This window comes from Biomphalaria glabrata, chromosome 18 (genome assembly GCF_947242115.1).
Source record: "Biomphalaria glabrata chromosome 18, xgBioGlab47.1, whole genome shotgun sequence".
Taxonomy (NCBI): Eukaryota; Metazoa; Mollusca; class Gastropoda; family Planorbidae; genus Biomphalaria; species Biomphalaria glabrata.
This window is the reverse complement of record NC_074728.1, coordinates 9,603,108-9,626,511: the sequence shown is the minus strand read 5'-3', so window position 1 is coordinate 9,626,511 and position 23,404 is coordinate 9,603,108. Positions and strand designations below refer to the sequence as shown.

At 35.7% G+C, this 23,404-nt stretch overlaps 1 protein-coding gene across 1 annotated transcript; it reads right to left on the bottom strand.

Moving 5' to 3' along the window:
* Positions 1-3,716: 3,716 nt before the first annotated feature.
* LOC106069827 (uncharacterized) lies at positions 3,717-22,413 on the bottom strand. Its single transcript, XM_013229567.2, has 11 exons — positions 22,239-22,413; positions 21,601-21,703; positions 14,689-14,896; positions 13,643-13,712; positions 12,257-12,359; positions 11,492-11,575; positions 10,259-10,309; positions 8,659-8,715; positions 6,061-6,215; positions 5,281-5,367; positions 3,717-4,479 (listed from the first exon to the last, which is right to left on the bottom strand). The coding sequence occupies exons 2-11, from the start codon at positions 21,680-21,682 to the stop codon at positions 4,303-4,305; spliced, it is 1,074 nt and encodes a 357-aa protein (XP_013085021.2). The 5' UTR covers positions 21,683-21,703; positions 22,239-22,413; the 3' UTR covers positions 3,717-4,302.
* Between the last annotated feature and the right edge of the window lie 991 nt (positions 22,414-23,404).

Below are 23,404 nucleotides of genomic sequence, written 5' to 3'. Positions count from 1 at the left end.
TTTTTCCAGTAAAAAAGATTGATATCGCCAACTATTCGTCTGAATAAATAGTTAGTACTGCCAAAGCTGCTCTTTTCCCTTTATCGCACCCCCTTTTTTTTTTTTTACGTCTCTCTCTCTCTTTTGGTAAGCCATATATCTAAGTTCTCTTATTCTTTGCTTGTTTTGTACTGATCATGAGGGGAGCCCGGGTATGTAAATCATACCCAAGATGAGCCTGGAAAAACCCTCCTGACACGGGCGTCCTAGGCAAGCGTCATGTGCGGTGCCCTTAGCCTTAAGGGTAGACTATATTTATTCTGTAAACTCATCACGCTAACGGGCTCATCCGTCTCTAACGATGTAACAATAACAATACAGTCTGTCCGTCACTAAGATGTGGGCCTAATTTTTGCAACAAAATATAGAACATTACAGTATATAAAGTAATTAAGTAATTCCATTAACAGAAGCAAATAAAAATCACTCGCGCACTCTGAAAATTGAAACTAATTGGACGTTCTATAAGAACAAAGTGTCACAGACCCGACTTTTGCGGAAGGGCTATACCACGGGTTTTCAAAAGATGTCTATGCACAATAGTCTATTGGGGGGGGGAGGGAATTAATACGTCCTCGCCAAACTTTCTGGAAGCTGATTGACCGAAATAGCTGTACAAGCAAATCAACTGCTTCAATACAGGCTAGGTTACAGTATCAATATATTAGGAATCCTTCTCATAAACCCTCAACCCTTTTTTTTTCCATTGCAGACTAAATGAACAGTATATTTAATGTATACGCACCAATTCTTTTTATACTGTAATTCGACATAACAGTGCTGTATGACACTTTTAAAAATTACTGAACATTTAATAAATTTTTAAAAGGAAAAGCTTGTGAAAGTTATTAATGAAATTGGAAATGGTTATCTAGAGGTTTTAAGTGTTTGGGGATGTTTTGCGATACTGTTTATATCCGAAAATAGTGTACGCATATGAAATTAAATACCGCGAAAATCTGACTTTTGCATGCGGTCTTAAAAGGTATCACCAGCGAAAGTCAAGAAAACACTGTATATTTATTTATTAACTTTCATTTTAAAAAAATCAATTTTTTAAAAGGTGTATGTATCTTACTACAAATGTTATAAATGACACTTTCATATACAATTTTCATAATTTAAAGAGTAGTTCAAACAGTATCAGTCCGAAGTTTTCTAATAAAATCTGGACATCGATGTTTAAATACGAAATATACGATTGGGATTGGTAGCTTCCACCTACGTGTTTTTATTGTGAACTGTTAAACGATGATAGCTGCTTAGAATCGGCGTGTTGTCTTTACCGAAACTGAACGGTATTTCGAAACCAAAAATGTATGCTAAGAGCTTAAATGGCAATTCGTATCATAAAGATACTGGGAAAATATTGAGTAACATGTTCTTTTCGTCGCCTGCGCCTGTCTTCAGCAAGTGTTCTTCTTTGGGTCTCAAATGTGTGTCCCGGGATACCAGTACTCTTGAGAGCTCTCCAACTGTCTCTTTCAGGGGACATCTGATTGGTAAAAGAGATGTCTCCTACTCACAAAAGCGTTATAAAGATCAAATAGGGGCCATTTTGCTTTAAATGAGATAAATGTCAGTATAGTTTGATTAAAAGAAATATTGAGCTTTAAGAAAATGTTATTCCATTAATCAAATGGTTAATTGAGAGAGAGAGAGAGAGAGAATAAGGAAAAGAGAGGGGACAGATAGCAAGATGAGGGTTAAAGCGTAGGACGTAATCATCTTCTTTTTTGAAGTAACGTCTGTATTATATAAGATAAGATAAAGAGGACTGATAGAGGAGAGAGAGAGAGAAAGAAGGAGGGAAAGAGAGAGAGAGAAATATGATGAGAGAGGGGAAGAGAGAGAGAGAGAGAAGGACGGATAGAGAGAAGAAATAAATAGAAAGGATATTAGACAAGTGAAAGAGTATGAGAGGTTACATTTCTCCTTCAGTTGATTGAAATTATTCATTGGTTGCTGAGCTACCTTTCCATCATAATGATGATAAAGTGATACATCCGGTACAGGTAAGTCCACTCAGTAACACAATAACCCTCGGAGTAAATCTTCAATAAGGTTTAAAGTTTCTGTCTTTATGACAGCGATGCGCAGTAGGCCTACTGTTTCGGGGAGAAATTCATAACAGGAGCGGGTGGGGTGGGGACATGGCGAGTTTCAACATATTTTTTCCATACAGATCTCGCCAGAGCTCAACGTTAGCACGACCCAGGTTATTGTAAACGTTCCTCTGTCTCGACTCTATATCATAAATCCACCATTTTCGTGATCTTCCCTTGAGTTTGTCGGTTCTTATTGGAACTTTTAATACATCTCATAGTTACATTGTTTTAAAATTTATTTTATTTCGTTCATTGTCTTTAAAGAAATTCTGAAGTTCTGACTGGAAAGAATTACTCTATAATTTCACTTTCTTACTGGCTTGTGCTTAAAGATTACACCCGGCATTTTGTCCGGATATATCAATGAATTTTTTTTTAATTTTATTTTTGGGAAGGGGGGGGGGGAGGGGGGGAGGGAAATTCGAAAACATAAAGTTTACTAAGCAACACTTCCCGTCAATCCAAACACCGCATGGGGGGGGAGTGGATAATGGGGGAGGAGGATTCTTATTATCGACAGATAGTGACATTATAGATATGTTATTTTTATTTCAACCCATAATATCACTTTGAGATTATAAGATCAGCAAAGAGTTTTTCTTTAATAGTTCACCAGTGCTTTTACATTTTAGCCTCAGTAAAAACACGCCACTCTCCACTGTCTCTTGCTAGTTTTTTAATGGCTTCCCGGTTCTTTCCTGTCTTATTGGGCTTAATCTACGTCTTGTGCCCTGGGGGCTCCACTATAAGGCATGTCTAGCTCTGTTGTTGGTATCTTTTCTAAGGGTGTGATCATTCATTCATTCCACTCATCTCCCACAGTTTGGTGTTTTCTATTTTGTCGTATCAGTCTATTTTTAAGATATTTCTCAGACATCTGTTGATGAAGGTCTGAGCTTTTGTTTTTGTTGTTGTGGCTTCAGTTGCTCTCCATGTTTCAGAACCATACAGTAGGACAGCTTTGACATTAGAGTTAATGATTCTTGTTTATAATCTTGTTAGAGATGTGAGGAGATTTCCAGGTTGGTTTTAGGTGTGTAAATGTCTGACGCGCTAGATTTATACGACGTTTAATGTCTTCATCTGTTCATCCTGATACACGTATTTTAGGGCGTTGATATAACGTGTTTTAGAAAACAAAAATAGGACATTCATGGGTCATTTTTTATGACATATTTTACGACTCATCTTTATAACATTAAGTTCTTTGAAAGTTTTATAACGTAAGTTTATGTGTTCACTAGATCTTGTTTGATAAAAAAATAATTTAGAAAGTGACTACAATTAATTATGATTCACTCTAATGAATTTCAACCCAGGCAGTTCCAGAGAATGAATATTAGTTCTTTTCTAAAAATAATAATATTTGTAATGGACATCATTCACCAATCGTAAACAAACAACATTTAGCCACGTGATAATATTGACAAAACAACGAAAAAAAACTGTCACGTGATAGCCTGTGTGTATTACGTAATTTGTATAGAAGAGATAGAGAATCACGTGGCTAAATGTTGTTTTGTTTACTATTGGTAAATAAGGTCCATTAGAAACAAATCACACAAAGGCTTACCATTGATGCTTGTTTAATATTTTGTATTTAACAAGTCACGTACAATGCATAGAGTTAAAACGGACATAAAAGTAAAAACTATAGAAAATCAAATTGAGTATTTCAAACATTAAAAAATATCAAGGGTATTGGAACAAATCAAATGATTTTTGATTAATGTAAATGTATTATCAAATAAAGCCTGTAGAAATAGTTAAAAGGGGGGTTATCGGCAAAAAATATATTAAAAAATGGAGAGGGCATATCATAAAGGCATAATATTAATAATAATAATTAGATACTTATATTAATATCATGATTATTGTTCTTTGTATTTTTTAAACCAGGACTAGAACAAAATACTTTAAGATATTGTTTTTATTTTAAAAATTATTTTTAAAGCATTATTATTGTTAACCTTATTAAATAATCAATTTTCTATTGTTCTATTATTATTATGATACTTTATAAATCATAAACATGTCATCAAAAGATAAGATAATATCTAATTCAAGGAACTACTTTTCAATTTAATTAGATTAGGTTAAAGGGAGACTTAAATCTATGTAGAGTGGTGGAGATTTTAGCTATGCTATCAGTTTCTCATGGGAACAAGAAAAACCCAGAAAAGATGGAATAGGATTCTCCAATGAATGAACCAGAGCTAGTAGTCTTTGTCACCACACTGATCTTTTGACCTTTCTCAAGTTTCACCACCAGACCGTTGGTGGAAGTTTCCATGTTCTCAATCGGTGCATCCAAGTGGACAGACGTTCTGGCCTGTGTGCAGGAGTAGAAAGCATAAAATATATTCAAGACGATGAGATGTGTATACACTTAGGCAGACACAGAGAAGCAGAACAATATAAGGCAATTGGTTATATCACTAGGATAACACTAAGATAGTGTTTCCCATACTGTGTATAACTTTCACGAGGCCTGAATAGGTTTACCACAAACTACTGGAATAATTAACAAGTAGGCCACCCGTGAATTAATCTCTCTTAAAAAATAAACAAAGTGTTCCAATAAATACTCAGACTGTGTGAAGTTTTTCATTAAAGAAAAAGTTTGGGAAACACTGCACTAAGATATATGCGTTAAACTTATCAAGTATCTCTGGGTCAAGTAGAAGAAGGGGCTTTGCAAGCATCCATTTGATTGGGCTCCGCAGTTCATAAGACCGGCCCAGTATGTATATGTATACCACGTATAAAGGCATATTCCTCGTACCATATGCTAGGACAAATTTGTACAAATACTCCTTCTTCCCTAGTGCTATTAGGGCATGGAATGGGTTGCCTGAGCTAGCCAGGAAAACCAGTGACTTGGCAGAATTTAAGTCATTGGTTAATATGCATGATTAAATGCATGACGCGTAGGACGTAATCATCTTCTTTTTTTGAAGTAACGTCTGTATTATGTAAGATATAAGGTGCTGTGTAAATTCTACTCGAAAAGACTAAACTTTAACGATGACGTGTTATAATCAAAATGTTTACATCTTGAATAGCTACCATGTGAAAGCTACATATCACCAGCTCCACACTCTGTGGTAGAGATTCAAGATAGAGCACTCACCAATTCCTGACCATCCACTTGCAGTACACCATCCACATAGCCACTGTCCAAGTCTTGGTGTGTACGAAGGGTCACAGTGAAGAAATACTTATAGTGTGAATAAATTAAAATTATATTACTCATTATTGTACTCATTATTTTACACTAAAAGGATAACACAAAAATGTAAGAGAGTATGTATAAAATGTCAGCATATGCAACCAAGGGCTCTCTGCCATAGACCAAAATACTTTTTGTGTGTTGCTTTTAATAAAAAAGTATGTTACCTCCTCTAGACAATACTTTCCTTTCTAAGTTTGTTTCTTCTTTTATTAAATGTCAAAACTGAATAACAGTGCTACCTCTCTTTACATCAATAAAATATGTATACAGATTAATTACCTCCCTTAGACCATAACGCTATAAAGATAAAACAGTGTTACCTCCCCTGGAATACATAACTTTCTTAACACACGTATGTTACCTACCAAAGTCTATAATCCTTTTCTAAGTATGTCACCTCCCTAAATCAACAAACTTGTGTTTTAAGCTGTTATCTCTCTTAACCAATTAGAAATAATTACGTTATCTCCCTTAGACTACAATACTTAAAAACAAGTATGTTACCTCACTTAGACCACATTCCTTTTTTAAAAATAAATATTATCTCCCTTAGACCACAAAACATTTCCTTTCTAAATAATGTTACCTCTCCTAGACAAAAAAAACTTTAAGCTCGTTACCTCCCTTTGACCACAATAAATGTATGTAAAACCTAAGACCTCAATAGTTACTACTTACTTGACCAGAGCAGGGAGCTGTGAATTCTCCACTTTTGACATCATAGGCTTCCCCCTTGTTAGTGGTGACCGCATCGAAGACAATGACAGATTCAGAAACGATGGGGTTGCCGTCCCTTCGTGCGAATCTCGCTGAGAAAGCCGCCTTGCATGAATCTGAGGAGTGCAAGAAATCACTTGACAGTAAAGTGTAGACAGGGGAAGAAGGGGAAGAATGTTTACCGACAGTTCTTTAAAACTTACAGTTGGCAACACTATTGTTTTACACTTGAAGCACGCTCTTGATATATAAACGCATTTCGAGGCTTACTGCAGTGCGTCGACCCAGTGCCTTACCCGGCCTAATACAAAAAGAATTTTTAAACTAAAATATGCGTGTTGCACTTTTCTAAGAAGAGAAAAATATTCAATTTATAAGTACCAGTACTCTATTACTTTTTCTTGTTTATAGGATATCGCATACATTTAGATATAATTAATTACTATAATAAGTGAATTAAAAAAAAAACTTTCCTAAAAAAGTAGGGGTCTCATCTTATTTAAATCCGGCCCTGTGCAGGGTTATATATATGGCTCCTTTTGTCTCGAAAGGCAATGGATGCGCCCAAGTGAGTCACTGGTTTTGGCTTAATCTTGAGACGGGGCAGAATCTGGTGTGGCTAATCAAGCCAATTCTAGAACGGCAGACTTTGCCACAATTCGTACATGTGTATGCCTCTGATTTAGGGCTAGCAGACAGGGCAGCTTTCTTTTTTTCCCTCTTGATTAAAGCCGCTTCAATTCTTTTGTTCTCAGCAAGGGTTGTCCCAGCACGCACAGTCTGTCTCCATGCACTCCGGTCTTTGGCTATGTTTTCCCACATACTTTCACTGATGCCTGAGGCTCTCATGTCTCGCTTGCAGACATCTCTATATGTTAGTCTTGGGCGGCCCTTGGGTCTGACTCCTTCCACAAGCTCAGCATATAAGATATCTTTCGGGATTCTACCATCTGGCATGCGGGTGACATGTCCGAGCCAGCGTAATCTTCTTTGTGTCAGGAGAGCATACATGCTGTTCATATTGGCCAATCTCAAAACTTCCTGATTGGAGACATGGTCCCTCCAAGAGATGCCCATTATGCGTCTCAGGCAGGGTTATACAACGTAGCAAAAGAAAAAAAAATAATAAAGAAATAAAACCGTTTTCAAATCAAAATCGTTACTTTTCCATCTACCATCGTAAAAAAAAAAATAATTTTCACCTAATTATACACAGTGTAAGACTAATGTAAAGGTTTTAATCATTTAATAAAATATAAGGCAATTTAAAAGAAAAATTGGCTATGTCTATAATTCTATATTTAACTAAGGGATGACTGCCATCTTTCTAAACCATTTTTTTGTTAATATAACGTGATTAAAATCAGTTAAAAAATTCTTACACTAGTGATCACATATTTCAGTAGAATTATAATTATTATTATGCTTATTTGTATTGCTCGTCTTTCCATGCTAATATAGCATCATCATTATCATCTTTCCTTTGCGTTCCTCGTGGAACATAGGGTCTCAGTAAAAACACGCCACTCTTCACAGTCTCTTGCTAGTTTCGTTAATGGCTTCCCAGCTCATTCCTGTCCTCTCGGCTTCATCTTGTATACTGCGTCGCTACGTTATTCTTGGTCTTCTTTGTCTTGTGCCTCGGGGATTTCACTCTAAAGCCAGTCTAAGGGTTGTCTAGCTCTGTTGTTGGCATCTTTTCTAAGCGTGTGACCAATCCATCTCCACTTCCCCTCTAAGATCTGCACCTCTATATTTCTCTGTTCACCCATCTCCCAAAGCTTGATGATTTCTACTTCTAATATAGCATGCTCAGTGCGTTTTGGTTCTATGTAGACGAACGTTTCCGAAATGCCTATAAGCCACACAACCCAGATATAGAATTTATTTCATTTATAAACATTCCAAAAACCCACTGAGTACGGTTACATTTGCGCACGGCTCTAAATTTATTTTTGGATATCGCTAATTAAAAAAAAAAAAAAGCTCAACAAGAAAGTTGACTACAAGAGAATTGGAACATTCGGGGTACACAGACACTACAAGTATTTCAGTGTCACTATTGCCTGTAGTTTTAAGCTCTCGCCTAGCTGAGGATGTAGGCTCTAACGCTGTGTCAGAACTAGGGTTATCAAACGTCCGGCAAAAAGAAAGAAAATATGTCCTCCTTTTTGGGGTCTTGTCCTCTTGTCCGCCAGGCTTATTGGCCTAAATTGTGAAAATGTCCACCTATAGCTTACTGCAATGGCCTATAATTCAACAATACTTCATATCTGCTGTTTAAACATAAAGCTCGTACCTAAAAAAAAAAAAGATACCTAAATCGCCTTCTTGAACAGGTGTTTGCAGATTCTAGACTTTCCAAAAGAAACTTGTTACTCAGAACTTAAAGCCTTTGATTTACTGGCATGTTTTATAAAAATACAAATTATTCCTTGTTTTATAAATTGTTCTCCTATCTAAGCGTTTCTCCTCCTATTACTCCTTTGAGCATGTAGGTGTCTGGTAATCCTAGTTTGGAACTTCTGATACATTACAATTTATGACATAATGACTTACCATCGGAAACCTCCTGGGGGCTTGCAATGACAGCGCCACCAACCTGAGAACTTTTTTCTGAAGGAAATAAATAAACTATTGTATCCCACTAAAGAATACAAGAGAACAACTAAAGAAAAAAAACAACAACAAAGCTTATAATAAGTGTATCAATTAGTTTGGATCAGTCATGTCATTAGATTTGTAATAAGCCTCAGCGCCTCAAACGACAATCTTATAAAGGAGACTAATTCAGCTTATACCAAGACTTCAGTCAATTACTATTTTTTCCCTTGGAAAGGGGACTAATTCAGCTTATACTCCCACTTCAGTCAAATACTGTTTCTTTCCCTTGTTTGAGATACCAAACAATGTAATTTATTACCGATAGTTAATTAATTAATTGGTTAATATTTATTTTTATTGATTCTTGTGTTGTCAGGTAAAAGACAGCTTGATCCGAGATTGGGTGTCGGAGAAATAACGTGTACAAACTTTTGGCCAGACAGAAAGACAAACAGACACATTGACAGACAGAGTGAGTTGATATAATCTTTGTAAAAAGCAGACGACAAAGTATAAAAAGCAATGATGTCATTTCAGCGTTATGCAAACTGGTTGGATAATATATGCAAAATTAACACAATCTCAGCGTAACATCAAGACATCGTTGTCATCTGGCAATCAGAATATATAACGACGGTGCCTGTAATTTATATAGCACCATAGTTGTAGACGTAGATTTTTTTCATGAAAAAAAAAAGGTTGACAGCTGCTGTTTTATTTTTTACAGCTCACTAGAAAAAATAACACCCAATCATATCTCGATTACTTTGATTTCAACATTACCTTAAGAAATCGATATAAAAGCGTTAAATAAATATGATATAGGAGATTTGTGTTTTACTTTAATAGCTTGTTCATGTGGGCAGCATAAACATTAACTAGCAGATCATTAAAAAGCTTGAGTTCCACCTGAGTTCCCCCTGCGCCTTCAAATGAGACTTTAGCGAAACACTTCTCAAATCTACCTGACCAAAATCTACAGTTTGCTTAATATGTGTCTGAGACATGTGTTTTAAAAAGTACGCATGGAAACAATGCTAAATGTATAATTCATCACATAAGATGTAAAACCGGAAGTCAAGGCAATCACTGTTCGTTGATCTTCAATAATTGAATTGTTTTCTGTTTTCAGAACTCTTAGAAGCAGACTGAAGAACTCTTGCGAAAATCTCAAAGAAAATTTAAAAAAAAAAAGACCTAACTACAGGCAGTCAGACGACGGTTTAGTTAACAAAAAATAGCTCAGTGATATTTTTTGAGCTTCAACATATTTTAGAGATTTGATGTTTTAAAGTTCCTAACTCAAGACCTTACAGACAAGGTCTAATATTTAACTCTCTCTGCAACTAATTCTTCAGAAAATAACTTAAATATCTGATTAAATGTCACATACTTGAATATTAAAGTCACACATTTTAATATAAATATTACTCACACAAATGTAATTATCACATATAGGAATGTAAGTATAACATACATGGATGTAAATGTCACGTACATGGATGTAAATGTCACGTACATGGATGTAAATGTCACGTACACATAAATGACTTACCTAAGGCCTGAATATTTAGTTTCAACAGCTCTATGTCCTTGGAATTAGACTCTGATAGTCAGAGAAAAAAATACTGGTGATTAATGTAGAAACAATCTTTAATACAGAAATTTAAATTCACATTTCACGGAGGCAGCTCCCTTTAATATATTTACATTTTTATTTAACATGAAATATGCTTTAAAAACAAAACTGGAACATTGCATGTTCGATTATCGATTTATAATGAAATAAAAACGAAGATCAGCAGACAAATCATCCTATTTGATTGAAGACTAGGAATTAACTAGGTCCTCTGGATTCAAGACCAAGAGATCAATATAATTTTTTTTTTAAGTGAATGAAAAGAGAGAGATAGAGAAAGTGAGATAGAGAGAGAGAGAGAGAGATAGAGAAAGAGAGAGAGAGAGAGAGAATGCTAGCTTAAGAATAAGAGAATGAAAAGACTGAAAGTGAGTATTGCCTTTCATTCAATGGAAAACCAATCAAACAAAACTTATTTTCAAAAGGCACTTCAATCTAAGACTTCACAGTTAGATTTAATAAAATTTCATAAATAGGCACTACATAAGTCTGATTTATATGGCGACTTGTTTTACCGTTTCTCAAAAAAAAATAAATGCAAAAGTAAGAGGCTATAATTGAATTTAGGGATCTATTTATTTGTTCGAATCAATGCATTCCTAGTTTCACAGTGATGTGTTTGGTCAAAAGACTTTATCCCTCCAACTGCACTACACGGACGTCAAAGTTTGTCCTGAACAGTAAACAAAAACAAGAAAATTGCAGACGGGCTGCTGGAACTGCATTTGATTTTGCTTGATGGCGAGTTTTTAAAATCCCGTTTTAAGTCTGGTTTATTACTGCAATTTTAGATTTTAACATAACAAATAGGTTACAACTGGGTCTGTGTAACTACGAAATATTCTGTACACTTCCTTAATCTTTAAACTCCACGAAAATGCCTTTTTAATGCTCTGTTTTTCCCTATTGCCTAAAGCATGGAACAGGATGCCTGAATCAGCCAGGAAAAACAAAGCCCTAGTAAAGATTAAGTCTAGATAAACATTCACGACAAATAAACACATGGACAAATAAACATATAGATACGTAGGACGTAATTATCTTCTTTTTTTTTAAAGCCACGTCTGTATTTATTAGCTAAAAAGATATAAAATAATTAAAATTGTTTTTTTTAACCTAACACCGTAAGAAATATACAAAGTAAATCACCTTTTATTTTGTTGATTTCTACCCAAATATCTTTACAGTCACACTGTTCATCTGGTACAGGTAATAAGCTGACTGGAGCAATTTCTGGGGAAAAAAAACAAATATGAATAACGTTTTGACCAAAGCACAAAAATGTAGAATACTAAATCTAGTTAGAGATTCTAGTTTGGTGATACAGATCGAGGCTAAGAAACATAAAAGAACACATTTCGACGTGAGCTTGCTTTGGTCTCTGAACGTGAAGAGAGCGATGGTATTATGTATCAAAGAAATCCGACCAATCGCTTAATTTAACGGAAAGATTTACAATGGTTCCTACAAAAAAAAAGTTTTGACCTTGTTGCAGACGTCTTTCTCCAGAACGGCTAGAAACTCAAACTTCGATGACGTCATTTTAAACATTGGTGTTATTTTTACTTGATCAATATTTAAATACGTATTTATAACGACAATTTAAACGACAGTCGCCCTCTTATTAAAATTATACGTTGTCGCCCTCTTATTAAAAAATATTAAAGTGCCCCCCCCTCTCATAACAAAATATGAGGTACCAATACAACTTTACCATAATTAATGATTAACCAATTCTCATAGATGACCTACAGATACAAAACAACAACAACATGCATAATTAGTTCCACCATACCACCTAACGATTAAAACAAATCGTACTCCCCCTCCCCAATATAAAAAATGGGATACCATGACATGCTTGAGCGCATCTCGTGACCTACCAGACATGAGCTGACACAGCCGGCAACTTACCAACGACAGTGACATTTGCACTTTTGGTCAGAGTTCGTGTCTGGAATTTAAAGTCCAGGTAATCAAACGTGCAGGTGTATTTACCAGAGTCATTGACCTGGGGCTGTTTGAAAAACACACACAAAAAATAGAGTATTACTTTAACACCTATACCAATATTATTACCACTATGCTATTACTAAATAATACAAAATCAAGCACTTAATTTTGTATTTCATAATGCTTGTTTAAAGTGTTTCGGATGTTCCTTCAGAATTGAAGATTATTTGTCCTAGCCATGCATGTTTATTTATTAGAAGCAAATTTATCTAATTCTAATCCATCGATGTGATTCAATCAAAAGGAATCTTTTTTTTTTATGGTTTCCTTAAAAAAATGAATTAATAGTGTGCTGAGACATATCCCCAGCACATAGAGTGTTTTATCAGTTACCCCTGCATTAAAACAGATTTAAGACAGATTTGAGACATTTAAACAAGCCAAATATTAAAAATAAATACTAAAATAAAAAGACAATTTTTCTTTATTAAGCTGACAACTGTTTCGTATGAGCAGATGTTTGGCTCATAATAACTAGTGAATGATAGATCTGAACAAAAATTGAACCTTTTCTACCCCGCCCCTATTCCCCTTCCCCAAACAAAACAATATTGGTTAAGCAAACGTATAAATCCACTCAGAGTCAGAGTATATAAAATTCTTATGATAGACTTATAGATATAGACTTTGAAGACGGTGCTTAAAATGTTTCTAGATGTCTATTTCTTTATTAAACTCTTGAATGACTAGAGCTTACATGAGAAATACCGGTAGTCTCTTCAAGATAAAATATTTTCTAGTCCTCTAGCCAAATTAATTTTTTTGAATACTTTGAAAAAAATTATAACCGTCAAACTAGAGTTTTCCAATAATGGCCAAACAGCAAATAATTCTTTTCCCAAAGATATACATCAACTGTCAAATTTATAGAAAAATCTTTAGAGCCGTTTTCAAGGACTGCGTCCATCCACCCACTCAGGATTTTTGAGTCCATGAATTTGCAGGCTGAATAGAGAGGAATTATTTATTAAAAAAAAAGTATATTAAAATAACTTTTCAAATCCACCTTGTTCGTCGAACTAAAAAAAATTAAATTGAACAAATCAGAAACTGTAATGCTCTAGTGTTCATGAAGTCTTACATTCAGGGGCGTAGCTAGGAATTTGACATCATTTGGGGGCTTGACCTCTAAAGGGCCCCTGCATTTTGCGTAATATTTAATATTCAAAAATACTCATTTGGGGGCCCCCTCAAATAGGGGCCGGGGACATTTTCAAATTCTCCCCAATCCTCCCCCACCCTAGCTACGCCACTGCTTACATTGTTTGAATTAGACTATTGTATGACCTTTTCAATTTGAATAACGAGACTGGAGACTTCCTCAGACTTGCTCTGTAACTTCCCTTCTGCACGTATCCTGGAAACAAAACACTGGATTAGCAGACGGATGCATACATTACTGAAGCATAAACTGTCCACACTAATGAGTTTTAACATCGAATAAGATTACATTCCAAATAAGGACGGTTCGTAAAATTCGATAGTACAACCTTGGTACTGAAAGTTATACGGGTAATTGTGAGGAAATTTGGGGGGGGGGGCGGCCAATAAAACAATAAAACAATGAGGTGGGATGAATAATTTAGTCTAGTGACAGTTTTAGATCCCTTAAAAAAATAAGAAGTTTAATCATAGAGATTTGCATCTAGAGCTTCTTATTTTATAAATTAAAGACTAAGATATAATTACGTAGCAAGCGTATCCCTGGGTCAATCTAGCCATGCATGTTAATCAGAGACTTAAAATCTTTACAACTGGGGCGGACTGACTATATGGGCATTTGGGCTAATGCCTGGTGGGCCGCAACCCAAACGGGCCGGAAGGGCCACCTAAAGGGTCTCATCAATGCCATTATAGAACGTATTAAATTATTTAAGGTTTTATGATACTCTCTTCTAAAAGGGACCCTCTGAACGTCGAGATGAAAAAATAAATAGTCTACAATGTAATGCTAATTTAATCTTAACACATTTTCCGAAATAATGAATGTAATAGCCTACATCCGTAGACAGTGCAACTAGTAGGCTTCATCCTTTTAGGGCCTACACACTTAGCGATTAAAAAATCGACTTAAGGCCTCCTTATAAAGATATAAAGTTACTGTTTGCACGTGTATCTATGCTGTTTTTATTTGCTTAAATAATGAAAATCAAAATTCTTAAAAATGGAAAGTTAAAAAGGAAATTTATGCTCTTAAAAATCCCCAAAAAGAAGAAAATTAATATATATTGCCATGGTTTTTTACGTATATATATATTTTTTTTAATTTTGATTTTTTTTTTAAGCTCATTCATGCTTTTGCGAAGTGACCATAACCTTATACTGTTGAATACCTGCTGTCTTCGACGGCTACCAGATCTCTGCTGAGTATCTGCGTGGCGATGGAGTCGGTGCTGGAGGCGTTGACGTCTGTCTTCTCGATGCGGATCACGATGGGAATGAAGACGTCAGTGAGACTTGACGGGGTGTTACATTCCAATTTGAGCTCCTGCGTGACACCCTCCACCACCAGTTTGGGAGTTGATTTGAAGTTCAAGGAGGCTGAGGATATCATTGTTAAAAGTAATTCTTGGTTTGTAGGTTTGTTTGTTTGTTTTAAATGTATTTCACTGATTAGTACCGTACGCTAAAACTTTGACATATTGTTGGTCTGTCAGTTTGGCAATTAGAAAGACTGCTAATAACGACAACTCAAATCCCTATAATTTTAATATGAAAGCGTTCCAAGTGTGTGACTACGTCCTTGCAATAGGAGAAACTGTTTTTATTTTCTTGCTAGTATTTGCTTAGAAAATGGATTTCAAGGGAGACAAAATATTCAGTTCATACTTCTTAATGAGTGTACTGAGTTATTTCTAGCCTGTGTCCATTGTATTGAGTTTTAAGAAACTCCACCCTGGCCGTGCCAGAGAATGATAATTCTATATTAATAACAGTTTTTATAATAGTAATGGTGACAGTAATAGTAGGCCTAATAATAAGAATAATACAAAATAATACAAACGACTCTAGAAAAGCCAACCTCAAACCCTTTTTAGGTAACACCAATCAACGTGGGCAGGTTGAAAGGAAACAAACATACTCAATAAAGTATGAAAAAGTGTTCTCCCCTGTTACTCTAAACCAGGCATGTCAAACTCGTTAAGGGGTATGGGCCACATAAAAACTTACTATGACCTGAGGGGCCGCAGCAAAAAACCAGTTGCAAAACAGCCTACTAGTTTTATGTAAATTAGAAACAATACAATGAAATAAAATAATTAATGGCATACCTGTCCCTTAGCTAAATGTGTAGTACTATGTAGTAGATAAAAATTCCTATGATTACGCATAATTTTCTTTTTCACTGATGCTTGAAATCTTTTCTGGGATACAAGTTTATTAATGTCATGTTGAAGTTTGTTTGCCATTGACACTGATGACACATTTTGATCAGATAACCTCGAACGATGAGGTGTTTTTGTAACTTTCATTACAGAGATCAGTGCTTGCAAACAAATCAAGAATTCTAGCTGCAAATTTCCACAATTCAAAGTACCGTTCAGGTAAATAACTGTAAAATTTTGGCACAGCCAAATATACTTCGATTTCAACACAGAATCTGACTGCAATACTATCAGCTCTAGTTGCACATTACCAGCATCATTTTCAGAAGCAAATGAGAATGGAGATACAAACAACAAAAATTCTTGCTAGTATCAAACGAAGTCACGAAAACGTCATTGAAAACATCTACTAATGATTCCAGGTGTAGGGGATATTTACCAAATGTTGTAGCCAAATTTAATCTTTTTAGTTCCTGACACCTTGATAGGTGAACAAGATTTTCTCTTCATATTTGGTTTATCCACATCCGTAATTTTGCTTGCAAGCTTTTCACATGATCACACGCAGTTGTGACAATTTTGTCTTTACTTTGAAGTTTCAAATTCAAGTCTTGAAGGTGACCAGAAAGATCAACTGCAAAGGCTAAATCCTGAACCCATTCGTCAGTTTGGAAATGTTCAACAGGTTCACCTTTCATGTTCAGAAACAATACAATTTCCTCAAGCAGTACAAAAATCTCTTCAACACTTTATGACATGAGAGCTAGCGGACTTCTGTATAGTAGGGAACACAATCAAATTCGTGTCCAATGTCATCCAGAAACATTAAAAATTGGCGATGATTTAATCCACGGGCATGAATACTATTGAGAGAGACTGATACTGGTCTTAGCACTTGTTGGAACTGTAATTTCTTTGCGCAGAATGTTTCTTGGTGAATGGTGCACTGAAAATGAGCCAATTTAAAATTAGCATCAGTTTCTCTATTTTTGGAGGTAACTTTGCATGAAAATCATTTCATTTCATGTTTGGTGCGCCATCCCTTGTTAGACTAGCTAGCTTTACCAAAGGTAAATTGTACTGCAATATCACCTCCTGTTATTTCTCAAAACAAAATCATCGCTTGTTGTGGTGTTATGCATAGAACAGAACTCAAGTAGCTCCTCATGTCTCTCAAAATTCCAGTCGCAGGTCCTTATGTGCCAACTGTGCTACACTCGTTACATCCGTTGACTTTGAATGCTTTTACGTTTTCTGGACAAATTACTTCCTTCGGCTTTAACGACACACTCATTCATAAAATCACATTCACTAAATGATTTGATATGGCTTGCAATTAAGTTTGACACAATGTAGCTTGCTTTCGCTGCAAACTCACTCTCGTTGTTCAGTGTCAGTTTAAGAAATACTATTTTTCAATTCAAGTAGCTTGTCATCTCTTATTTTCCAGCGTAATAGTTCAACATTATTTTGATAAGTTTTACGGTGGCCGGAACGCCGTGTTTGACATGCCTGCTCTAAACACTAAAATACCTGTCTTAATTGAACACCAGTCATCTCATATTTTCAACAAAGCTAACAAAATATTTTCTTATCAATGCTTACTTTTGAGAAGAACATACAAAGATTAACGAATCTTAGTTTACTTTGACATAAATCTCCTATTTTTCAACTGCATACAAATCTAAGCCCTGGGATTCTCTATTGCTATAATCATTGTAATCCAGTCGACATGGAAGAACACTTTTAACAAAGGCTACAGCGAAAACGAAAGGTCATTTTCTTCTCATGTAAAAATATGCGTTAAGCAATCTGTAAGTTTAGGGGCTTCTAGACAACTATTGGCGTTGATGTGGGGCTTGAAGGTGCGTCTGTTTAATGTAATATAGAAGGAATTTTTACCTAGCCCAAGGAAGGGTCCGGATTACAGATGCCATACATAACAGTAGTAGAAGGAAGGGTGAAAGTGCAACTGCCCCTCGTGATTACAGATGCCCAACCAGTGACCGCAGCTGTGTATCAAGGATTGGCCTCTTTAGTCATGCAATAAGTTGCAATGGGAGTAAACTTTTTCCGAGACATAAAATGCTACAGAGATATATGGAACTAAAGGGAAAGGGAAAATGGGGTGGGGGGTCCTTTCAGGTCTCCTTTCAACAGTCCGTTTACTTCACAGAGAGAGAGAGAGAGAGAGAGATAGATAAGAATGATCGAGTACCTTTATTTCTAATAGTAGACCTTATCGTCAATATTCACTTTTTTTTCAGCCTTATTTTCAATGGGTCTTATAGTTTTAGATCTAGATATATAGCCTCTCGGGGGTGGGTGTGTGTGTGTGTGTGTGTGTGTGCGTGTATGTGTGTGTGAGTGTGTGTAACAAGTGGACTTGAAGTTACTTGCGTACACTAGCTGACACTAGGCCTACATTGTTATCTGTACTTCTCCGTCTAAAACACAGCAGATCAAACGCAAAAAATGTTCCTCTTGAAAAGTTTTATGAAAAAAATTGTCAAATCTCCGCTGTGGGAGGTTGATTCGTTTACATGAGCTTAATTAGTAAGTTGTACTGACCATTCAGCTCCTTCGTAAAGGCCTACGGTAGGACTAAAAAAATACCCCAAATGAAATTGGCAAGTACTCTATGGAAAACACGATTTCGAAATGTCATATTATTATTATTATTATGTTTGAATAGAACGAGTATTCATTCTCTGGCGCTTCCAGGGTCGAGTTTCGTTAAAGGGAAACAAAATTCATCGTAGTCCCTTTATAAGTTTAACTGAGGAATTTTGTGGTGATGTGGCAGGTCTGCAGCAGTACCGCCCTCTGACAGGCAACGAGGATGTTCCTATGAATGTTAAGGGCCTTGAAGGTGTCTGTGAAGTCAGTTGTTATTATCCCCTCGGTTGATATAACAATGGGGTATATTGCTATTTTGGATAATTTCTATAGACGCTTAATCTCCAAGCCTAGGTTCCCATATTTTCTTAATTTTTCTATCTCAGTTTTTCTTAAACTATGAGACAGTGGTACAGCGATGTCTATAATGGTGGCGTTTTTTTTCTTTTTTTTATCAATTAACAGAAGATCAGGGCGATTGAAATCTACCGTTTTGACGGTCAGAATAGGCCTATCCCAGTATAGCAGATGTTCAGTAGACTCGAGAACCTCTTGTGGCGAGTATTTATAATAAGGAGCAGTATCCTTACCGATCAAATTGTACGTCAAAGCCAAGTGTTGGTGTATTAGCTTTGCAACTTGGTTATGGCGACCTAGGTAGGCAGATTCCGATAGGGCTGAACATCCTGCCATTATGTGTTCAATTGACTCACCCACATTTCCACATTTTCGCCATTTGTCAACAATATTGAGTTTTAGGATATGTTTCTCGTAATTTTTTGTCCTAATTACTCTGTCCTGTGTTGCTGTAACAAAGCCTTCAGTTTCAGGGTAGAGATGTCCTGCTTTGAGCCATGCTAAGGAAACAGCCTTGTCAATGTTGTCACCATCTAACAAACCCGAGAATTTTCCGTGGAGTGTTTTTTCTTCCCATTGGCGAATCTCATGCCCTACGCCGTCCAAACCGACATAAACATCAACATTTTGTAGGTTCAGAGGGGTCGCATCGGAGTCGTATTTGCGTAGGAAGGAAACTAGTTATTATTATTATTATTATGTTAGAAATGAACGAGTAGTCATTCTCTGGCGCTGCCAGGGTCGAGTTTCGCTAAAGAGAAACAAAATTCATCGTAGTCCCTTTAACAGCTTCCAATGAGGAATTTACTGGTGATGTGGCAGGTCTGCAGCAGTACCGCCCTCTGACAGGCAACGAAGATGTTCCTAGGAATGTTAAGTGCCTTGAAGGTGTCTGTGAGGTCAGCTGTTATTATCCCCTCGGTTGATATAACAATGGGGTATATTATTATTATTATTATAAATTATTATTATTATTATTATTTTTAAGCCAAAGCAAGTCCTGCTTTACTAAAAGCCAAGGTGTAGACCTAACTGAAAAATGTAAGCAAACTGACACCATAAGTCTTCAGCCAATTATCCGACATTATATATTCAACTAACTCAAATAAATTGAGACAAATTTTATACGAAAAGACATGTTGTAAAATGATATACTGTTAAATTTAAAATAATGGTGGCTCCACTAAACATTTGGCTGATAACCAAATGACCTTTACTTAAACCCCGATCGGGCTAATCAGTAGATATAAGGCCTAAGGCCTAATTAATCTTAGGAACTTGACTCCAGTAGAGACCGTTCCGAAGAGAGAAAAAAAACTAGACGCCAAAATCGCTTAGAAACAAATAGCTGTAAATCAAGAAGTAAAAATCGACTAGATTTAGTCTACATTCTACGTACAACTTCAAATACCTGGCGACAGATTAGAAATTGTAGATCTAGATTTAGTTAGAAAGTCCTTCTAACTATATAGGTTTACGAAGAAATACACAGAGGAATACTAGCAATCTTTGGTCTCTTTTTCTCCACCCTTGATATATCTAGAATCTAGATCACTTCAAATGACTATTTAAGCAATATAAAGCCATACAAAGACTGTTTAGCTCTACTGTTTTAAAACACAACAATAAAATATATTCATATATTTTTGGTTTTTAAAAGGCGTCTAAGTAGACCTAATATCTTCACACTTTAGTTTCTAAGCTTGCTATAAAAAAAAAAACAAGGTTACAAAGACAGTTTGTGTGGAAAAACAAGCTCGAAAATCGGCCCCTGAAGTGGTTCACCCAGGCAGGTAAAAAGGCAGGTTTCAATATTTTCAGAAAGAATATCAGAATGAAATTCTATCAAAGGGAAATGACAGAGAAGAATGGAATAAGAAGGTTAACAGATCTTGCGTGAAACGGTCCATCAGACCAATGGATAGGTAAAAGTGAAGGTGAAGTTAGATGTGAACCTGGCTTAACTGATGTTATATAATTGTTTTGTAAAAGTCAATTTCTTATTCAAAGCCTCAATAAAATAAAGCAAAATTTCCGTTTAAAAAACATAAATCCTTTGGTCTCATGTCCTACGGCCGTAGTGACGCGCTACAGTTCACGCAACCAACTTAATAATTGTTGTTTTAAATTATGTTCCACTTATACGTATATTATATAGATTTTTTCTCTTTAAAATAAAAAGGAAACATTTTTTTTTTTTTTGTAAATGTAGTAATTAATAAGACAGAACTTACTTAACTTAGCAATACAATTGTTAGAATAAATTTTACTTGACAAAAAAATATATAACCGTTTGCATAAATGTGTTAAAATATGGTACCTAGTAATCTCCCTTACTAAATAGCCTCCCGTGATTGTTACTATTAATAGTGAATAGTTGTAAAAATGGTGTATTTTATGAAAAAAAAACTGCTTGCATAGTTGATTTCAAAAATTAAATTTTTCGCTTTCAGAAAAGAAAAAAGTAGCTGTTGCATCAGAACTTTGAATGGTCTAAAATATCATGACGTCGGATTTTCCATATCTTTTCTAGTTTACGACATCTAAACGGGACGGACGGACGGACAGACCACAACCAACTAATAGCGTTTATTCCCCTTTAGGGGGCCGCTAAAAAGAAAGAAGAATTCACGAACAATTATTTATATTCTCTTCCATTCTTAACTTGTGCATCTAAAATGGGTCTGGAAAGGGTCTACTCTGTCTACGTTCTAGATAGGCCCCTGGATCTCGATTTATCTGAAATAAAAATGGCGTTTTCCGAAAGTCTAGATCGCCGTTATTTCGGTGATAAATATGAACGTGACGATTCGGTGTTGGAGTTGTAGACAAACCTACTACATAATATCATTTATGTTTATTATAATCATATTTAAAAAATATAGTTTTTAACATCGAAGATCCTAAATTGAAATCTCGGATAAAGAATAAAACGTCCTTCACCTTCTCGCCTGTGCCTCCTCCCTTCTGACAGCGACAAGGCCAGACACAAGCAGACGATGCAAAGAAATATTGAAAAGTTCATTCTTAGGGGTTTCTCTCCGAACTGTGGACAACAAAATGGTTTTATGATTCAATAAATACAACACAAATTGAATGAACATTAGTTTACTTATGGCGATGAATGTGTCTTTTAGCCAGCAACACACAAAAAAACACATTTACATCATTGAAAACAACCTAGATGACTTTCCAGCGCATTTAGAACGGTAAGAGATTAGCAAAAGCTCAAAATAACAGAAAAAAAAAATCATTGAATTTCTAGATTAAAATCCAGACTAGAAAGTCGGGAAAATAATATTCAAAATTCAAATATCACAATTGTAGAATCTCAAGTAGAGACAATAAGACCTCCCCAAATCTAGATCTAACTAACTAAATTTCTAACAGCATTAAAATACTAGATATTTAATTTCGAATTCTAAGGCCATCACAATGTAAGGAACTCATTGATAACGTCCTGGAGTATATCTAATTAGTTATTTTTGTAGTAATAAAAAATGTTTTCAATGCTTAACTTGCAAAATTGAATAATTTTTATAAATCTCTGAGATTTGCTGGGAGCACAGAAAGCAACTTACCAGTCCACAGGTTCAGGGAAACACAGGATATGAATGTGTATCTGCAATCCTCTGCTTCTATTTCTGACTCACACATGTAACAGGTAAACCATGGAACAAAGTCAGTGAGTAAACAGAGCACTCAGCACACAGCCGGATAAACGAAATATTGGGTAACGGAAGCCTACAATTGTGTAACAGCGAATAGGCTTGTTTTGTTGCTAAATGTTCGCCAGTCTAAAAGTACATTTTTGTTCGGTTAAAAGGGGTTTGTCATTAAACGAGAAATTCTGGAAACCAAAAAGATCATTGTGTTCTTAAGTTTTGTATTATATAGATAAGTGAAATATATGATGTAATGTGACTGGGTTTTTTTTTTGGGGGGGGGGAGCAGAGACATATGAGCCTAATATTTAACTCTTGTTTGATACACATTTAGACAGCCATTTGATGTTTTAAAATAAAGTTGCCTTCTTCCTCTTGTCCAATTGTCCATGAAACAAAAAAAAAAATGTGTAACTTCTTTTGTCATAGTGGATGAAACGGAACCGGAAGGGTGTGGCCAACGAACACAACACATCGCAAGATAGTGGGCAATATTACACATGCATGCTGTGTATTAGTTTTACAAAGCTTATATCAACTCACTCCGTCTGTCTGTCTGGTAAAAAGTTGGAACACGTTATTTCTCTCACACCCTTTCTCGAATCAAGTTGAAACTTTGCACAATTATTCATTGGCGTAGACTGCTAATTACTGGTTATTATTATTTTGTGTTTGATACCAACAAGGAAAAACTAATAAATTTTCACATCTTATCTTATCTTATATAATACAGACGCTACTTCAAAAAAAAGAAGATGATTACGTCCTACGCGTCATGCATTTAGTCATGCATATTAACCAATGACTTAAATTCTGCCAAGTCACTGGTTTTCCTGGCTAGCTCAGGCAACCCATTCCATGCTCTAATAGCACTACGGAAGGAGGAGTATTTGTACAAATTTGTCCTAGCATATGGGACGAGGAATGTGCCTTGTAAATGTTTGTAAATGTTTTACATGTTTCGGATGTTTCTTCAGAGTTGAAGATAGTTTACTTCCTAGTCCAAACCTCCCGCAGGACGACGTGGGATGGGAGCGGGCAGGGTTTGAACCCTCGACCGTCGATAAATCCGAACGACAGTC